General features: G+C 33.5%; 1 protein-coding gene across 1 annotated transcript; it reads right to left on the bottom strand.

The window, feature by feature from the left end:
• Positions 1–1,875: 1,875 nt before the first annotated feature.
• LOC123696450 (protein hairy-like) lies at positions 1,876–10,320 on the bottom strand. The gene is made up of 4 exons (XM_045642610.1): positions 10,022–10,320; positions 3,918–4,013; positions 3,504–3,801; positions 1,876–3,214 (listed from the first exon to the last, which is right to left on the bottom strand). Exons 1-4 carry the CDS (start codon positions 10,115–10,117, stop codon positions 2,934–2,936), a joined length of 771 nt encoding a protein of 256 aa, XP_045498566.1. The 5' UTR covers positions 10,118–10,320; the 3' UTR covers positions 1,876–2,933.
• Positions 10,321–21,943: the final 11,623 nt, after the last annotated feature.

Raw genomic sequence — 21,943 nt, 5'->3', positions numbered from 1 at the left:
CAGATGCGGCTAAAATTCGCGAAAATATCACATTCAGATTATCTTCGATCGTTAGAGGGCGATACTGTATACATTACACGAGATTCAATACCTCATGAATTTTTATGTACGGCAATTTAACCTTAATTAAGTGTATGTTTGCGAATTTTTATTAAAATTAATAGAATGCACTTATACTTAGGTAAATTTATACCTTGATTGTTATTAAGTACATTAAGAGAAAATTTACGTCTAGGTGAATATCTATATAATCTATATGTAAGTAAGTACCTACTTATCAATTAACAAAATTGGTGGATAAACTAATAAAAAAATATAAAAGCAAGTGTGAACCGTGAAAGAAATGATGAGAGCGTAGCCTGCAAGTATTTTTTCTTTATTTTTTTATACATGCCAGTTCATACATTTAATAATAGAACCACAACAATTAAAAGACTGATGGCTTATTTCTCGAAAATTGAAGGTTACGTTTAATAAATAGCCCCCGCTACCAGGGTGGTATCGTTGCATGAAAATAATTATGCGACGCGGACAGTGATTGTGGCAAATTGCTGCCGCCATGCAATAACTTCCAATAGCCCGCTATTAGTGTCGAAACAGTGCAAACAAACGGACATAATCAAACGTCGATTGACGAATTAGCCGACCACCTTCGATGTTCGAACATCCGTAACCCTTCCGCAGGCAGATATACTAAATAATTAATGTTTCCCAACTAGTTATTAGCGATTATAACTCTTGTGAATTCTCTTTTCGCGATTTGAAATTAAAAAAAAAACGACTGGATATATACGTTCACGTAGATTTTAAAATAAGCTTTAGGTATTCATAACATTGTAGGTTGTAGGGTGATAGACAGAATATGAAAAATTGAAAACATAAGCATGCTTCCTACTAATAAGGATTTCACGTTTTCACTATTAACGTTATCTAACGTTAACTAATACGGTAAAGGTACAAAGTAAACAATGCGTTCAAAAGGGTTCTATAAATTAGAATATAAATCGGCACATTTATACGACACCCACATTTAATTTGCAGTTTTCGTGGAATACGTATATCAGATAGTTATTTTTAAAAAGGGATCGTAACTCACGATGTAAAGCTATTTCGTGACCCATACATTGTGCATGAGCGCACTCAATTCATGTAGGCTTTGAATTGAACACGCAGTTCTGATATCGGAAGATAATCATCTAAATGGGTTTGCGCTGTTAGTACCTCTTCGTTACTTTATGATCACTTAAAGAAAAAAGTTGCACTCTAATATCGAAGCCTGCGGTAAAATTAAAAGAAAGTTTATCATTAGCGTATTTTATAGAGTTCTATAATATTCAAGAGATATATTATGTCGTAACTCGTACTTTTTGAGTTTCGATAAGGTATACCTATAGGTACGTATATACGTAATACTGTATGTATTTTTTATGTATGTTTAAAAAAATTTTTACATAAGAGAAGATAATTAAATTTTTATTACCTACATACTAGAAATACAATTCTGTTAAAACTACAATCTTTATTTATGAATTTTTCGAAATTTATCAATAATTTTAGATAGATTAGGTACACGCAGTATGAATGTATGCTATGTAAACACGTATTTCGCAATTTTTGATTAAACATCCTGCTTGGTAGGTACTTAACGGAAGGACACTTCACTTCAATAAGTGTTTGCGACCACTGCACTAGGAGATGTAGAAGATATTATATTGTACATTTGAGACCTGGGTGGAGAGAGTTCTCAATCAGTTTTAAGTTCTTTTCGACTATAGACGCCGAGGCCCGAGACATTTTAGATCTAGGAGGAGGGATCTCTCAACCAGTTTTTGAAGTCCTTTATGACTTTGAAAATAAAAAGCAGGTAGTTTTTTTTTCAAATATTTATTCCACATTATCGCTTACTGTCTTTTAGGTACTTCACATGAACTTAAATTATGCTTATCATAGTATCACTTTAACTTAAATATTTACAGTTTGTTTCTCTGTTTATAATATAAACTACAAAGATAATTTTCTTTAATTACATCACGTCATTTACTCAGTAACACTTAAATTAGTGATGAACGAAACTGGCTTATTTACATTTACTATAAATGAATACAGCATTTAACACTATCAAATAAATATAATGTACTTATTAATTATTATATTGCATACAATTACTGTCCATAAAGGTAACTTATAAAGGAAGACAGAGACTGTATATTGGTAACAAACTGAACAATGAAAGTAAGTTATTTGTAGCATATTTATCCAAGATTTCTTAACTATTTTGCTATGTAATAAACATTTAATTGAATATACGAAGCACTATATAATTATAGCTTTATAACTATGTTAATTAAAATAGATTACTCAATAACTATCGTCAGATGCAGATAATAATCTATCTTACATATTAACGAATGGAAGACTATACGACTTTGCTGTATTCATAAGGCACACAGAATTCTTTAATTAGGTATATTGTGAAAACTAAATAATTTTATATAATTTATACAAAATAACACTGCACTGTGCAGTAAATTTGTTGATTATTTTTTTAATCAAAGAACGCGTGCTATAATAGCTTCATCTATATGGCACTTAGTGCTTTATTAACATAAAATATATTTCTTTTAATATATTGGACATATCGTCCCTCTATATGAAATACTGCCTCAGATGTCATTCACGAAAATTTACAATCACTTAACTTATTCTTAAGGAAGACCTAACACTAAACTAAATGGCAAAACATACATACACACAAAACTAGGTATAGAATCATAACCTATTTATTCATTCAATCACAAACTTATCTATTGTACTGACCACAATTCACAAAACGATGTATTAGGAACTTTAATGTACTATCACTCAAACCAAATATAAATCTACATTAAACTATTTATCACAGTTTTCAGGCAAAGGAATGGAAGGCAGGTGCGTCACCAGGGCCGCCATGGTTTTTCTTCTGGTGGTCTCCGAGTTACCAGGGCAAGGGGGGAAGGTTCGTCGGTCGGCGGTGGGGGGGAGTCCCACCCGGAGCTCGCGGGAGAAAAGCAGCGGGGCTCAGATGACGCAGACGATGTTGCATCCCGGGGAGAAAGTGGCACCAGAGTGGGGACTGGTCCTAACGTACTGGCGCTCATACCAGCTGGTAGAACTAAAGCAATATCCCCATTCGATAAACGAGTTGGTACCAAACGAACACCAGACCCGGATCCAGCTGGAACAATAAAAAGCTAATATTATGATTGTGTCATAAATCTCCATCGTGTGGATATGTGATGAATAATGAATATATGTACAATCATCAATTATAATAATATGTAGGTAGATACTTGCAATAACTGTGTTATGCAAACATATTTGCATGTTAAATAAATTCTTTAGAAAACACTATGAAAATATTGCAATGTTTTTCTAATCGTGTAGGTTTTAATCCTTCAGAAATCTTTATCGTTTTATTATATATACACTATTTGTTATTTGTTCGAAAATCTAATTTAAATTACCTGATATAAAGATGGCCGAATGTTGTGGAGGAGTCACAACGTCCTCCGCATCGGACGGCGGTGTCGGTGCCCCGGCTGGTCTACTCCCAGGAGTGCTCACACATCCTTCTAAGTGTCGCACTAAGCGCCTCTTCAAACCAGCTTCCAGTCCCGGGAATTTCGCAACTTCTGACAGACAGTGCCTGTAGCCCGCTCTAAATCTATCAGGCGATCCCGCCCCCTCAGAACGCAAGCCCTCTAAATGCTTCACCGTCATTTCTAGAATGTCGGCCTTTTCAAGCTTCGAATGCCTCGCCGGCTGCAACAAGAATTAGTAAATTGTAAGTACGCTACAATAATTTTAAATTGCATAAACCATTAAGAGTAATATGTCTAAAGCAAAGAGCTCTTTATGAGACAAGATGAAATGCTTACGTCTTTTTTCATTGCGTCGAGGATCAACGCCTTGAGCTCGTTCAGACAATTATTGATGCGAGCTCGACGCCTCTTTTCCATTATCGGCTTGTTGCTCTGGAACAAAAGATAAAAGACGTTAGTTTATAAGGTTCAGTGCAGCAATTGTGCATGTAATAAATTATATGTGATATTGAAAGCAAGTCATTCAATTTGCATTGGTTCAGAATCATCTAGTCACGTCGTGATTTAGAAACAATTTATTTATCTTGGAAGCAATTTTAATATAGGTAATATAATAATAGTGGGAATGTTTCATGAACATTAATGAAAAGCTAATAGCTATCATCTACGTATTACGTAAAGTATGGCATCAAGCTCAAGAAGACTAGTCTCTTATCACAAATCCAAACAACCCTAAAAGACATTAAAATGGATATCTATGGGCTATGGCGCGTGCGGCGTGCAAGGTGAAGGCCGCGATTAGCTCGGGACGTGACGCCGGGTTACGCGAGACACGTGACTTATCCGCATCGAAGGACCATGCTTCAGTGACCAGGCAATAAACGCAATTATAGTGAAAGTGTTTTATTGGCCTCTAGTTTTCGTTTCTGAAGCATGCCGATTTTTAAAGTTCAATAACTAAATAACGTCTCCTTTGTTCACTATAAACAACAAGCTGAATTCATTCGATGTGAGCTGTTCTCGGATTTCGCTCCCATGTTATAAGCAATTTAATAAAGTCTTATTTAAGTAAATATCCTATTTAAGACGATAACATCGTGTTTATTTCATGTAAGCTCAATGTCACCATTGATGCTGCGATCTGCATATACCTTGACAGAACAATGCAAATTTTGAATACAATAAACGTTTAAGTCAAAATATATTTAACAATATTCTTGGTAAATATTAATGATTAAAAAGTACAATGCTCCGATTATCCAACGAGCATTTTCTATATTATATCTGCAATTTATTAAAACAGCGGAGAGCAAAAATTGTTAAAAAGTAAATAACAATTGCTTACTACGACTAACAAAAATAGATAAGCTTGCTTGTTTGGCTTAAAAAGTAGATTGATTAATAATTATAGAACGATATTTATTTATTTTTATTTATTTAAATTCTTTATTGTACTGCCAACAAAAATTACAAAAAGAAAACTTATACTAAAAGAACACATAGCACAGATAGCCTTATCACTTATAAGTGATTTCTTCCAGGCAATATTTACTTTATTATTAAAACATTTTCAACTTCAGCTTTTATTACGTAAGTCCTGTATATAATTACGATGTACAAGATAAATTTCTATCGCCCTTGCACACGCCTCGGGCGGCACGTGGCTGCAAGACGCGTGTCATCTTATATCTCACGGTATATAAATATGGAATACCTTATCGGAGCTTGTTAGGTAGATTAGCTATGGTCGTTTCATTTAATAAATATAAATTAATTTTTATTACAAATGCAGAATAAAGGAAAAAAACAGAGACAAGAGTCTAAGAACTTTTTAACTCGAAAGTTTCAATGTATCTAATAAGGAAATATATTATAGAAACCTGAAAAATGGATTAAGTGATTGCAGATTTGGGTTGTAGTAAGGCGAATTAGTAATTACAAAAGTAATGGCTAACAATGCTAATTAGTTTTCAAGATTAGAGTTCAAAGGGCTGTATGAAAGGAAATAAAGCCATTATATCTTGTACTATTTTTAGTGCCAATCAATAGTGTTTAGCAGACTGTAGTTTACGTAACGATTTGGCGAGTCACCGACACGGAATTAGACGGCGCCGTGTCGCGCACGTGTGTGACGGAATATGTTTTAGGGTACCGTATTGTTTTATAGAAAAAAAACATTGCTACAGGTAGTATTCGATGTTTAAAAAATGATGTTTATGTGTGATGTTAGAAAAGTTTAGTGAGATTTAATAGTTACTTCTAATAACCTAGCTGTTTCAGAGACAATAGTTTATGTGGAAAAAGCTTTTTGACGAACTTATTATATTAATAAATTGTGAACTTCAATAAATCCGTAAGAATTCTTTGAGTACATTTACAAATTTGTTGTATTTAACTATTTGTACATACCGCATCTTCAAAATCCTGAACGGCATATAAATATACTAAATTACTCTACAACAACAATATTTTATACATCACATTACAATAAGAGGTTTCAATAGGAATGTTCACGCAATTAATTGGATCTGAAAACTATTACAGGGGTCACTTTCAACTAGCTATTTTGCGAGCTGGCACTTACCCAGTTGTAAGGTATGCAGCATGCACTTTATACATCCGCTGTATTTTATTTATCTACACCTATCTCTAGACACTTATATTCTGTAGATAATGTCAAACAATTTGGAAATGCAACCTTTAAAAAAAATCATCAGATTCTGTTATGTTATTATGCGTAAAAGAATAGAAATAATGTATATAATTTGTTAAGTACTATGGTATTACGTTATATTTTTTTTAATTTATCGGAACTGGGAAGTGTCCATGAACAACAAACGTATAAAGTTATAAACCTATTCCAAGAATCAAAATTGGTGGCAAAAGTATGTACTTACACAGTGTGCAAATTGCTATTGTAAATGAAACAGTATTTTTTTAAATTGGATAAAAAAACGAAAACAGTAAGTTAGCCGCGGTTAGTTATCAGTAAAACTCGAAGAAATTTATTTTTAAACACTATTATTATCAAATCTCGAACAATAAATATGTGCAAGTACGTCACACGCACACCTATAAAATAAAAATAGTTTTTATATTTGCGTTATCGCTTGTCAGTGACCACCCAGGTTTAACTTGTATATTATTATCTGTGCCGGCGCTATTAGTCCATGGCTCGCTTTACCCACTGGGCATTTGGCACGCTTGTCGAATAGCGAAGCATGCAGCGGGGCGCGTGCCAATGCGTGGGCGCAGACGCTTCCGGCACGCTTGTGATCCGCACTAACGCGCGCTAATGGCTAACATTCATATTTAATGTGATAGAATATAAACAGGAATTGCATGTGATTCATATTATGAATGAACGCTATTTCACAAATTTGAACCCATCACAGCCGGGACACGACTCCCTATGATTCGCATTTGGAAAATACGCTGACTTACTAAAAATAAATCATCCGTTAATTCACCTATGAACATAGAAAACTTGTACATAGAAAAACATACATCAATACCGGTACGCATAGACACCCAAAAAGATCTTATACCTACTTCAATTTCATTATTGTGCTAAACCATACATTTATCTACATGGCACGCGCGGTATTTCTTCATATCATTATTATCCAAAAAATAAAACGCACACGATATTTATAAAATATCTAATTCATGAATATCAACCGCAGTACTAAAGCAATGCGTGCTAACTGCTAATTGTGTGAATTAGCGTCGAGTGCAGTGGGCGGGCGGGAGGCTGTGTAGGCGCAAGTCGCACGCTGCGCTTATCTCCGACGATGTTTATCGCGTGATGCATCACTCGCCTACCATACATTTATTCAGGGGTGTATTTATCAAAATTGTATGTTAACTTTTTATATTTCTTTTGGATGTAGCGCTCAAACATTGAGTATCTCCAATCCATTATATTAAAATGAATAGAAAGTGAACTGTAAATATCGTTAATACAAATAATAAAAAATGAAACTTGAATAAATCCCATACATATTGTATCTTTTATTTTTTAACATAAGTAATTGCATACTATATTTTCTTTAGATTCTAATTTTATTAATTTAAATACCATTATGGCATTTTTCAATAATTAAAAAAATAAAATGATAAGTATTGCGAATTACGCACGTAAGCATGCATGGCGTAATGTCGTATGTACACAGTATGGTATGTACATTTCTAATCTTTCATCTTTGTAAGCAACGAACAGAGTCTTGAAATGTGACAACCCTATCAAACGCTCCTGTATGTCCCACGATATCAAGCTATCCACTACCATTCTAATCGACCACACGTAATTCAATGTCCACAAGTCGGTACGGTGGGCGAGCATCACGTTCCCACGACAATTAGCCCACGGGTGCCCACTCGCCGCCCACGTTGTGACTCATGACCGTCTGGCGCTACAGGGCTGCCAGCGAAGTGAAATCATTCTATTGGCCCTACATTATGAAATTTGCTGTCGTCCAACGTCATTTTCATAACAAACTGCAATCTTTCCCTTTTTTAATGACTCCTTCATTAATAATGGGCTACAAGTGTAATTTGAGTTGTAATTGAATTGCAAAAATAAATTTTCACGGAATATCTAAATATCTTGGTTCTGGCAATTGAACAAATTGCATCTATTTCTTGCAACATGTAACCGGAATATACGAATAAATTAGAGGAATTAGCCGGTCGCTCCTCGTAATGAGGCTAACACTTATTTAGTTTGCAACGGATATAGCTCAATTAATTAGGCCCATACACACTTTTTTAATAATCATAAGAGTTGAGGATGACCGCAACTTAAAAATAAAATAGAATTCATTTATCTTCTCGAAACTAAATTTTCTTTTTTTTTAGTACCTATTTGTACAATCGAAATTATTAAAATAGGTGCGTTATGAGTTATGAACATAATTACTATCAGTAGTTTTAGTTTACCATAAGTAGGTACTTATTAACATTGCAACACGCGCGTGGTTTGCAAGTCGATGCGAAGATGTAACGTCACGTTTCCTCGTGAGTTGGAAATGTTTCTTTGTGTAAAAAACACTAGACACGTTCCACGATTTTGTATTTAATCAGTAGCTCGTTTTGTGTTGGTCTTGATAAAGAAACACGCCTTGCTTTGATGCTTATGAATACATATTAATTAATACTTAATAAATAGTTACCTACCTACTTATATACGCATTAGATGTAGCAAAATAATAATTAATTAAATTAGGTAGGTACCTAACTTAGGAGAAAAAAAAGAATTGAATTGCACTACTAAAGATACACAATAAATAGATGCCTACTCATTAAACTTTAAACTCACATACATAATTATTATGTGTTAAATTCGACTTCTAGAAGCATATGAATCGTCATAGACTAGTTTTACCAATAAATTTACCACCAAAACTTATTGGTAAAACTAGGGTATTATACCTATATTGAGTATTCCTGGGTAAAATTCCGACCTACACTTACCTATCTGTTTATCAGTCTAATTTGTTGAATAAAAATTAAATCATAGATAGCAATATTTACTACCTATGTACTCTATAATTTAATAATAATGTTCGCTACAACCTATAACTAGCCTACTAATGTAGCTTTTAAAACACACAAGTCCTACGAATAATATTTTTTTATTCGTAGGTAGGTATATTATTTATTCTCAAATTGTGTTGTGAATTATTGCGAAATTCTCTAGTATCCGCCATTGACATTGCAGGCAGCCAGGCACCTACTTAGGTACCGAAAGTATTTAGTTACAAAACGATCACTGATTACTATATTGTTGAATGACGACGGGTGGTGGATATAAACGTAATAGCTTCATCTGAATGAGCCGACAGTCGTGCATATAATAACACTAATAAGCTGCACGGCATATAATAATCACCGCCGTTGACGCAAATGTCAATGAATATTCATCACTTGTCGGAACTCGGAAGGTTTCTCTATTGATAGATCTACTCATAATATGAAAGTACCTACATAATATACCTAATTAATACACAAACACAATGATGGTATAAATTGTAAAAATCAGACAACTAAGAATAACAAAGTATACAGTATCTAAGTAGGTACCTAAGTAGGTACCTAACATATCCTTAATAATTTTTTTTATTTTATAAAACATAAAAATTTAATACCTACCTAGTAAGAAATAAAAATATAGACCGTAAAGATAATGGTTTCAGCAATTTTTATATGGGATGATAATACTTCCTTTACAATCCATACATTTATTAAGTTTACCTACACTTGGTTTACATAATACATACTTAGCCATAAAATATAAATAATCTGGTACAGTAATAAGTTACGAAGGCTGTGTAACATGACCCTGAAGATGTATCAAATAATATTATTTTTATGCGTACAAAAAAGTTCAAAGTAAATTCTAGTTAATAAAAAAATATATTAAAAAATTGCTAACTTACCCGCCGATTATCTCCCGGCTTCTTCTGTTCAACCGTATTAGTACTGTTCATATTGCTAGCAGGGTTAGCCTGCGTACCAGCTACACCGGTCACCATATTGTTCTCAATCACTAATTATTTCACTCGACAGTTTCAGGATTAATCACAGCATTACGCACGATACGAAGTTTACTGTAAACAGGCGTACGTCTGTCGCGTGCGAGAGTTGGCGCGCGACTGAATTGAAAAATGAAAATCGTGTGGCGGTCGACGGACGACGACGGCCGATGTTCCGTGATCCGTCAGTCGGCAAGGATTGTTTGTGCTCTCGTGGCTGGATGTCGTTGGGCCTCGCTTTGGGCACGCGACACCACGCGGCTTCTTCGCGTGGCTCGCGAGTCGCGGGCGACCAACACGCTTCTTCAGATGCTGCGGTTGCTACCTACTAGTTGCGCTAACGTGGTTCACCGCAGAAAACGATACTAATAGATAACATTATTTTTTCATAGAATCAATCAACTACACATATCATTATTTACTCCTTTGTTTACGTGTTATTGATTTCCATTACATAACAAATCAATAGGAAATTAAATCCTTGACGTTTGTCTTTAAAAGCAATTTTTAAAGTTAATGGAAACCTTCGTTCCTGAAAATTGCAGTGTGAAATGATATTATGTTATGCGGTGATAAACACGTGATGAACGCTCAAGATTAGGTATAAAGAGAATGATGATGATAATTAGTAATTACCTATATATACATATAATAAATCTGTAGAAGGGTCAATTCTGTACATTGAAAAAATAAATAGCAGGGGGTTACTGGGTCGATACCAAACCCAAATATGTGATTAAAAATTTTTTTGTCTGTCTGTCTGTCTGTCTGTATGTGAAGACATCACGTGAAAACTAACGGTTCGATTTCGATGAAACTTGGTATAATTATACCTTATTATCCTGGGCATAAAATATAATACTTTTTATCCCGGAAAAATACGTAGAAAAAAAATAAATCTTAATTTTTCTTAATTCTTCCGCGAATTAATAAAAATAAAAATTTATTCCGGAGTCGCGGGCGGAAGTTAGTTAAAAATAAATAAATGAATTAAATCAATTCCTACTTACCTATCTAGGTACTCTTATTAAATTTCAAATACAACTAAATTACTGAATAACTGTGCAATCAAAACTTTTTTGTATACCTACATATAGATTTCAGATAGGTATTCACAGACCAATATATTCTTCTTCTTATCTATTACCTGTGCTATCACTTAAAATTACAAATAGGTTATGCGTAAAAATTTATTTTGATTTTGAACTTATGTAGTTACGATTTAGACTAACATAATTAACATTGCTCGACATAATTTCATGCAGATAAAGACTAGACTCCAGATTTATTTATTTATTTATTTATTTATTTATTCATCTTAGGGAAACAAACAATAGAGTGTTTCTTAAAATTAAAAAAACAAAATACTATACATATATCAGCAAAGTTTCCACTGAAATTTACATTCTTAAAGTATAAAAACACATTCAGTCACATACAGTAAACATTAATTAAAATTTTACACATAAATTATTAATTTAAATTTGTTAACATATATATCGCAAGCATGAGTACAATTTAATGATCATAATTAACGTTTATTCGAACTTTTTTTTTGAAAGATTTTAGACTTTCACAAAACAAATCAAGGTTACTGAAATTTTCATTATAATTAAGACAAACACGGTATAAATAAGTATTTCTAGCAAAATTGGATTTAAGATTCGGTAATGCAAAAAGGGCTTTGTCACGAGAGCATATACGCGGACATCGTAAGAGTAAATTGCCTAAAAGAAAAGAAGAATCGACGCCATTATTAAGTATCTTATATAAGAATACCTGGTCTCTTTCATGTCGACGATTTATCAAAGGAAGCACTTCCGGAATGGAACCTGACTGATTAGATCCTTTATAATTCAAGTGTTTGATAAATTTATTTTGGATGTGTTCAATATTATTTATGTAGATATTATATTGAGGATTCCAGGCTGTAGATGCATACTCCAATATAGTTCGTGCGAACGAGTTATACAAAAGAATTAAAGTTGAACACATTTTAAATTCCCTACCAACTCTTAAAACAAAACCAAGCATTTGATACGCTTTGGCTGTAATATAATTAATATGGGCTGAAAAAGTTAACTTATGATCTAAGAGGACACCTAAATCTTTTATTTCAGTCAGCCTAGTCAGCAATATTCCATTCAAAGAGTAATCGAACACTATAGGCTTAATTTTTCTAGTAAATGTTATAACGTTACATTTATTCACATTTAAGTGCAGGGAGTTCGCAGCGCAGTAACGACACAAGTTTAAAAGATCCTCCTGTAGTAAAGAGTAATCACGTTGATCTTTGATCACTCTAAATATTTTCATGTCATCCGCATAAAGTAAGATATTACAGTGTCTAAACTGACAAATAACATCATTTATAAAGATATTGAACAGCAGAGGACCTAAGTGAGAACCTTGAGGGACTCCAGAAGTGACTGGAATGAAGGAAGAACAATGACCTTTGATATTAACAGCTTGGCTACGTTCTCTGAGGTATGATTCCAACCAACGTAGGAGATCGCCATGTATACCGGCCACCCGAAGTTTGTGAATTAACAACGAATGGGAGATTTTATCAAATGCCTTCGAGTAGTCGGTATAAACCACATCCACCTGTCCACCCTGGTCCATAGCACAAGCCACATTATGAAGAAACTCACACAAATTAGACTCTGTGGATCGTCGGTCAATAAAGCCATGCTGCTGTTCAATAATAACTGGTCTGATATGTGGAAATATAGCATCATAAACAACTTTCTCGAATAGTTTTGCGATCGTATTTAATTTTGAAATAGGCCGATAATTTTTCATATCATGTTTATTTCCGGATTTATAAATTGGGATGACATGTGACCGCTTCCAGAGTTTTGGCATTGTCCCAGTATTGAGAGATAATTTAAATAAATGACAAATGGGAGACGCCAGATTGTAATAGCAGGACTTATAAAACAATGGAGGAATTCCATCAGGTCCACAGCCTTTGGAAATATCCAATTTTTTCAAATAGCTTGCCACTTTGTTTCGACAAACTTGAATTGATCCTAAACCTAAAGAGTGATTATCAACCGTACAATCAAGAGAATCACAAACAAGCGAAGATTTACAATTATCTGCTTCGTAAACAGATTGAAAATAATGGTTAAAAGTATTGCAAATATCACGACCGTCGCTTATAGGTTTACTATCTAAAAACATTGTGGCAGGTAAATCGGGACATGCTTTTTTAGATTTAACGAACGACCAAAAATATCGACTATTGAACTTCAATTTGGTTTCCGCGTTACTGATATAACGATCATAACAAATCTTATAACAGTGTTTTTCACGCTCACGTAAAATTTTAAAGGTATTGTAATCACTTAACCTTCCATAAGTCTTCCACTTTTTATGAAATTTTAACTTCTCTTTATTAATTTTTATTAATGATTTAGAGAACCAGGTATATTTGGTCTCAGTCACTCGTCGCTTGGGAACATATTTTTCAATAATATCATATAGGTAATCATAGAAACTATTCAAAGCAATGTCAATGTTCTCCGAATTAAGCATGCTAGACCAATCACAGCGAGAAAGTTCAAGGTTAATATCATCAAAATTAGCAGCGCGAAAAACATGAACAAAAAGAGGGATCGATCGTAAATTATTCGCGCGCAAAGCAACAACTTTAACAGTTAAAGCTGGATGATGACCATCCTCCAAGACAAGAGGTTCATTACAATGTTTAACAGAGCATTCGCACCCTGCAATGACGAGGTCCAGTTGCTTATTGTTTTTATTTAGAATTCTATTATACTGACTGAAATTCGTAAAGTTTAAAAAACAGTGCATAGCTCTGATTAAAATGTCCTGATCATTAACATTGATTATATTAGGGTATTCATGAGGATCACCCCATATAGCGGATGAAATACTAAAATCCCCGAGGATTAAATATTCGTCAGTTGGGTGATTAGTATAAGAGGAAGAAATGGTTTCTAAAAACTCAGTCATACCTTCAAACTGCAAACGGCAATGTGGAAAATAACAACAATAAATTCGATATATTTTATGGTGGGAAGAAGTCCCAAGCGTAAAAGATACTTCAATTATATCAGCAGCAGCACCTGTAACATCGATACAATTCGAGGACCGAATTAATAATTCGCGTTTTAAGGCGATTAAGACACCACCACCTAATGTATCACCTCTAAGGGAATAGTTTCTATCACAACGATAAACGTTATAACGGTGATCAAACAATTCAGCATCAAATATGCCCGGCAAGAGCCATGTTTCACATAAGCAAATTACATCGTAATCAGAGCATAAAAGATTTTGGAAAAAAGTGATTGTTTTGGTTCTTAGCCCACGTACATTTTGATAATAAAATGAAAGCTCAGGGGACGCCATTGTTCAAGAAATGTATAAAATCACTACATCGAGAGTGATACATAAAAAAGCACATAAAATAATCAAAAAATATTAACATGAGTAGAGACAAGAGACCTTGTGTAAACGAGTGTTGATAACCAATCAAAAGTGCGTTTGGATTTTTAAAATTACATTTGAGTAAATACAATATATTAATTTTTGATGTTCTCGTGACTTTGCCATTAATTAATAAATTAATTATATTAAGGATTAAAAAAGTTAATTGAGCTAGAAATAGTACACTTATTTTATCTTGTTTAAATCTTTGTAATCAGAGATGTGAATCAAAGGTGTGTTATCCGCCTGACGAACCATGATTGAGCAGTTCTTTACCCACACGAACTTGTAGCTTCTTTCCTTTGCCAATTCCTTAGTGCGTTTAAGCAAGACTTTATTGGCTCTCGTCAAGTGGTCATTGAAGTGTATAAAGGAGTTGATGCCAGTATAGCCAATATCACAGGCCTTTAGTTTTAATTTTCTTGCTTGTGTTAGAAAATCGTCTTTTTTGTAACGAGTCTGAAATCTTACAACGATGGGCTTAATTTGTTTATTATCTCTATCTTTCGGAGCGACACGTGTGATAAAATCTAGATCAGTGCTCAGGTTTAATGGAAATTGAAATCTGTCACCTATGACTTTTAGGATTTCAAAGAGATTTTCACCCTTTTTCTCAGGTATACCATAAATTTCAATATTCGAACGCCTAGACCACTGTTCCCTGATATTATTATCATTTTCTAGGCTTTTTATACAATCTTTTAGATTTGAGACTTCAGTAGCCGTTGAAGCAATGGATTTTACCTTTTTTTCAAGCGTTGAAATAGTTTTGCTGAAATCATCATATCTGCTGTTAATAAATGTGATACTGTCTTTTAAACTAATAATTTCTTGCTTTATACAATTTAAATCTGACGAAATCCTATTCATAATTGATGATTGCAGTGAGCGCCGCAGCTTTTCCATCTATTCGGATATAATCTCTCGAATAGAGTCAGCTGATAATGCATTATTATTCACAGCGATAGGGGATTTAAAAGAAGATGTGCCACCTCTACGTGTTGTAATGTTATCAGGACTTCGTTGTAACAATTGAGCGCATGAGCGTACTGGGGTATTTTCAGTATTCAGAGATCCAGATTCAGATTAGGAAACACATCAAAGCCAACCGCGATTGTTTTACGTCTATTTTACATAGGTACTTACCTAAGCGAGATACCTATGACGCCCTTGCTTTGTAGGATATAATCCTCTAATCATCTCTAATGATACGTGCGAGCAGCATGCAGAATCAACTGTTAGTTTATGTAGAACCTTCCTTGTTGTATAGCTATTTTTGCTTAATATTGCCTATAAGTATATAATATCACGTTCATAGAAAGATAGTACCTAGATAACTATAATAGGTAGATTAAATTCAGAAAGTTTTAAGTTCCAACCCGAAAACTCAGACCTAGTAGGTAGAGTAGGTAAAACCGGCTACTCAGTACTCACGGTAGCACGCGCGCGGCCTGAGGAATTTCAGCTGTTCTCTAAATTGCCCCTGCTTGCCTATACACGTAACAAATAACAATTAAGGGTGAAATTCCAATATTCCCCCTGCTGTAGGTAGGTGAGTAGCCTTGCCTTGTGATAATAAAATAGTGCAACTTTCTATTAGTGAAAGAATTTTCAGGATCGGATCGTATAAAATTACGATCGATAAATTTGATACCTATCTACATTAGGTATCTACTGAATAAAGTTCTGTTCTAGCTTTAATAAAAATCAAATCATCAATACAATAGCCATATTAGGACTAAAAAAATATCAACCTAGAGCTAGAGCAGCCGTCGCCGCGGCGGTAGCATTCAGTATTCAAAATACATCTACTTAGCATATATGCAAAGCTTAGACATTGCCCGCTTATTACCATCCGTTCGTTTGGTCCTTAACGTTCAACATCTTGAATATCAGTCGGCATGCCTACACCGCCATTCAAGCTTGCTATTCATACAAAATGAAAGCATGTTAGTATTTTATAGAGCGAAATAATTATGGGCTTAACGAAGCTTGCATTTTTGCGAGATGTTTTACAGCGCGGACATACCTGTGCATTGTAATAATGCAGTTCGAGTTAAATACTAATTTTCAAGCTATTTACATGAACAGATTTTTATTTTGAATGGTTTAATCGCATTGGTACCTACTACTAGACCAATTCGATGAATACTCTAGAAAAAGTAAGAATGCACTGCAGTCTGGCCAATCATCAAATACCTACTATCTGAAAAGATGAAATGAGGTTCCTTTCAGTTAAACATAAAGCCATAATGAAGGTTCAAAAAATCCATAATCATATTTATGTAATGATATCTCACTGTGCTTTTTTTACTTTATTCTGTAAATAGGAATTTCCTGTGAACGGTAAGTAAAAGAAGTTGCTCCAATTAATAATTAATAAATTCCCAGAAAACACTGTGCCGTTAATTTTATCTAAAAATATGTATAACAGTTACAATTTAACGGTCCAGATATTTTTTTACCTTTGTAAAGCAGCCGCCCACAGCTCCTATTCAAAAGGTATCCGATAAACAATGGAAGTGATCTATTTTTAAACATTTTATGGCCAAAAACTGGAGCAAATATCTTTTATTGGTCTTCTTTTTAAAGTCTATGATGTTTTAGTGTCGTGACTGTTATTTTCTAAGTAATGTTTTTTGCTTCAATTTTTTTCAGGGCCCCTATGAGTTTGTCCGATACCGGTAGTCGCTGGGTACAGTATTAACGATGTGTCATGTGACCACAGACCAACCAATAAATAAAGCACTGGTAAATCAGCTGATGTTTTATTTTGCACCGTTTATTGAGATAAATGCATTTCCATTTTTACGTATTGAAGTATAGGTAGAACCCAGATCATTTTGGTCCTTTATTTTTATTGTCGTAGTGGAATTTTAAGAACAAACCTCGACAACAAATTTTAAAGCTATATGTATAGGCGCACACACACAAGTAGTTCATGGGAGTAGTAATTAGGTACCTTCTAAAGTAAAAAGTTACGTATGTTTGTATTATCACAAACTAATCCTATACTAAGTAGTTATGTATAATGTATGCAAGTACATTTAAGTATTATGTTTTGTTTTGCTAGGCGTTCTCAAAGCTTTTTTCCTCTCATTGTTCTTATCTGTGCTCTCTACATAGGTAATAGTACTACAGTAGTGTAATCATGTACATAATCATTCGGCGTGAGGTTTAATAACAATTTATTGAATTATTGAAAAAAACCACAGGTCCCTCAGGTCCAGGAATTACTTGTCAGAGACAATTTGAAAATAAAGCAATAAAGAATGAGTAGAAGATACCATGGTTATCTATAATATAACAATTGTCATTTCACCACCTCTGTGGTGTATTAATTGTTCCGACAATAATTCGTTACACAGCAAGACATCTCTAACATTTCTCCTTTCCAAACGAAAAGGCTAGCGGTAGCAATAAAAGTTGTGTCTTCCAACAAAAGGGTTTTAAATTCTTCGAAACACCGCATCGGCCAGTAAATAATTGGTGACGAATAAATAAATAGCCAATGAGGCGAATGGTAATGCGAGAAGCGGTCCGAAACGAATTGTGAGTCGTGGAAATAATTGAACGCGGTGTCGGTACTCATTAGTAACTTAAACCACAATGACTACGACGTAAGAACCGATACAAAGCTTAGCAAAAGACAATAAATATTTTTAGGTACGCACGGGTGACAGGCCACATACGTTTACGTGGATAGCGATTCGAAAGATATACATTATTTATAGACTAGTGGACGCATTAATATCTTAGATTTAGGAGCGTGTTATCTGCTCTAATCTTAGGCTCTAATAAAAAAAGTAAATTACACCACCGGAATGTTCTGAAATAATTTTTTTTGAAACTTCGTTATTTCATGCATATGTTTCAGTTAGATTGTAGAATTATTTAAGCTATTGCAATATAGCTTTTAAGCTATTGCATACCTAGCTTCTATCGCGGGCCTTGAGCGCGGGGAGCGAATCGAAAAATTCCGTAACGAAAAAACCTCACGCTCCCCACTCCGACGGGCGGAGGTGTGGCTTGAAGGCATAGCATGCAATAGCTTTACCGCGGCAGTCCCCGAGTGCCACACTACTTTTTTTTTGTTAAACCTTTGAAAAACCAACAAAATTCAAACTTTTGATAGGCTATGATTATTAAAGTTACCTACATTTGCTAGACAAAACAAGCATTAAATTTTCTAACCAAACAAACCGTTAATTTTTATGACGCAAACGTCCAAAACAATAGATGCAAAGGTTTGTAAGTTCATAACGGGCGTACATGAAAAAACATTGTTAAACATAGTCATAAATGTGCCGATCGTTAAGCTTTGTTGGTAGCCTTTGGCGGCTCGTAAAGTCTTCTGAGACCTTCGTTAATATTTGGTATTTAAATAAAGAGAAATTGACGGGTTGAAATCAGCAAAAGGGACTAAAGGACAATACCCGCCAAAATATTTAGCAAACACGCGTTGAGACGGCGAAATTACTTTGTTAACGGTTACTGCAAGGGTTCATTGCATTTCTTTTGTTAAACACTTTTTACACACAAATTTTACGACGTCAGAGAAAGGTTTGCGATTCTTAACTTAAACTTAAACTATCTCTTTTAAAAGTCTCTTGTGTCCGTCAATTGACTATAAAACGTTATGAGCAACAACGCCAAAATTTTAATATGGCTGTAATTACCTATCCTCGTTTTTAACAAAAAATTCTCTTTACCTAAACATCTACTTTCTCCTTTTTCACGAGAATAATTTAAAAAAAGAAGTGCAATTATAGAAGAGAAACAAATGTATTAGTACATTTGATCGTTATTTCTACAATCATTTCATAATTAATATCAATACATTTTATAAACATAAGATATACCTAATTAATCACGGTAAAAGCAAGAAAATTCCAACCTTATTATTATAAAACAGAATTTAAAAAACGCGCAAGACTTCTACGAATTTCGGTTATTGGGGGTAATCGGCAATGTAATTGCCTTTCTGCTACTACATTAATATTAAAAAAATCTCACCTTAAGAGCTGTTAATGTATTTTGACACCTTTAGCAATTTAAATATTGCAAATTATCGTAACATCGATGCACAGGAATGTCGCACCTGCACTCGTTAAATGACTATGAAATCACAAACTGCGTGATTATACAGCATCCAGGCTCGTAACGTGATAAATGTTACAACCGTACAAAATACTCGAGGCGAAAACAAACATTAGTTTTTTGCGATAATCACCGTTGGCGTCCGGCGTCGCCGATAGTGTAAAGATTGCCACAGAATTCGTCTGAACCCCTATTTCACTGTCCCCCAACCTATAATTTTATCGGACCGAAGCGAGAAAATTCGAGCGCAAAAAACTAACGTATCATCTTGCGAATGCGTATCATCATACATCGACACATTTTCGTAACAAAATGCATGCGGCGGGATTCGGGAACAAATAAAAATCCGTGTAATTTTATCGAAATTTATTTTCGAATGTTCTACAAAAATACATTTACTTACATATGTAGACGTTGAATAAAATTTATATGTATATCGTTTTAGTTTATACAATTTCATTTTATAAAGTATGGCGAAACAAATTTATAATAAAATAATACACGTATAGGTACTATTTAGAGATTCTATATTTATTTGGAAAACATTTATATTTACGTTTATCAAAGATGTACAAATTTCATAATTAATGATTTTGAAAATTACCATTTATAAAAGTTTAGCCTTTATAAAACTTTTTAAGTGTGTTACATAAAATAGACAAAATGCTGATCATCTAATTTATTAATAACTGAATAGTATTACTTATAAGTGTAATTCAATAAATACAAAACGGTAAATATCCGTACAGACGTAGGTATGTCTTCTATTTAGTAAACGTAAATTTAGTACACTTTCTTGTGCTGAAATCATGGATATAATATATGAATAACTTAAGTCAACTTACATCATTTTGTAAAGGATAGCCACATTGACAAAATACAAATGTGGAATATTAAAAAAAAATCTACACATGAGAAAAAAAATATTTTGTCAATCTTATCGAAAGTAATTATAAAATTCGCCAATAAAAAGTGTAATGTCGATTAAAAATGACAATAAATTCCCTAAATATTTGATTATTAGCATCACAAACGAATACTGTGCTATTTTAACTACATATTTAAAAATAATTTACTGGAATGATTAAATATAACAAATTAACTAACGGTGCTTTGTACCGCATTTATTCTAATAGTTTATGAAAAAAGCTGTTCAATAAAAAGAGGAAGCGACACATTGTTAGCCAAAGAATACAGATATTAAAAGAAATAAAAACAAATAAGGTAATGGACCTTCTCCACAACGTACAGAGTTGGTCCAACAAAAGATTGTCGATGTTTGCCGCCATTACGGCGATTATGAATAAACATCTATAATAGAAATTTAGGCCCTCTACACTATCGTGATTGCCTCTACTCGACCAACGCTGCCCATTGTGAAGAGGGACCATACCGTTTCAATGTAGAAAAAATATTCAAATTTCGTTTGATAAGTATTTCCGATATGTTATGTAGTACGCTTATAATTTATTTATTTAACACTCAAGACCGCATTGAAAACAAACAAATACACATTGATTTTGATATAAATTTTTCGGTGTAAAAAGAAGATTCGTGTTAATAAGATTAAAGATTAATGTCATGAAAATGCATTACAATCACAATAACTGATAACGCTTTGGGATTTCAAAATCCTTAGCAATAAGTTAAAACAGCCATTAATAAATAAAATAAATATTTGTACCGGATAGTCTAAGGTGCAAATAAACGAAAGTAAGCAATTGTCATATAAATTAAACTAATTAAATAAATGAAGCGAATAATTGAATATTTAATTAAAACGAACTAATATTGTTTGGTTACACCATTTTCAATTGCAAATATTGCATGCTACATGCACGATGCAAATTCATACGCCTTAAAAATTTGATATTAATACTTTGAATTTAATTCCACAATATAATATTTTAAAAATTTGATTTGTTTACTAATAATTAATTCCCAATGTAATATCATAATAGCCAAATGAATTTCAGTTATTCCATAATATATTGAATACACAATTTAAAATTGCCTTCAACGACTTATTCTAGAAATTACTAGAAACAATAAAAATCTTAGGTATATGTTTTTCTAAGGGCCGATTTTTCAATCCTTGGTTAAATTTTATCCGTCCAATAAAGTATTACACGAACATTTTAAAATGTCACCTGTAAACTGTCATATACGGACAATTATTAGAATACATTTTTGAAATGGTAGTTTAATACGTTATTCGATGAATAAAACTTATTCATCGAATAACCAAGGATTAAAAAATCAGCC

The sequence above is a fragment of the Colias croceus genome, chromosome 12 (genome assembly GCF_905220415.1).
Source record: "Colias croceus chromosome 12, ilColCroc2.1".
Lineage (NCBI taxonomy): Eukaryota > Metazoa > Arthropoda > Insecta > Lepidoptera > Pieridae > Colias > Colias croceus.
This window is presented reverse-complemented; position numbering and strand designations above follow the sequence as displayed.

Coding starts and splice junctions, on each gene's coding strand:
- LOC123696450 (XM_045642610.1), bottom strand. CDS start 10,117: ATGGTGACCGGTGTAGCTGGTACGCAGGCTAACCCTGCTAGCAATATG. Junction 4,014..10,021: donor AGCCGGGAGATAATCGGCGG/GTAAGTTAGCAA, acceptor CTTTTGTTCCAG/AGCAACAAGCCGATAATGGA. Junction 3,215..3,503: donor TTCGGCCATCTTTATATCAG/GTAATTTAAATT, acceptor TTATTGTTCCAG/CTGGATCCGGGTCTGGTGTT.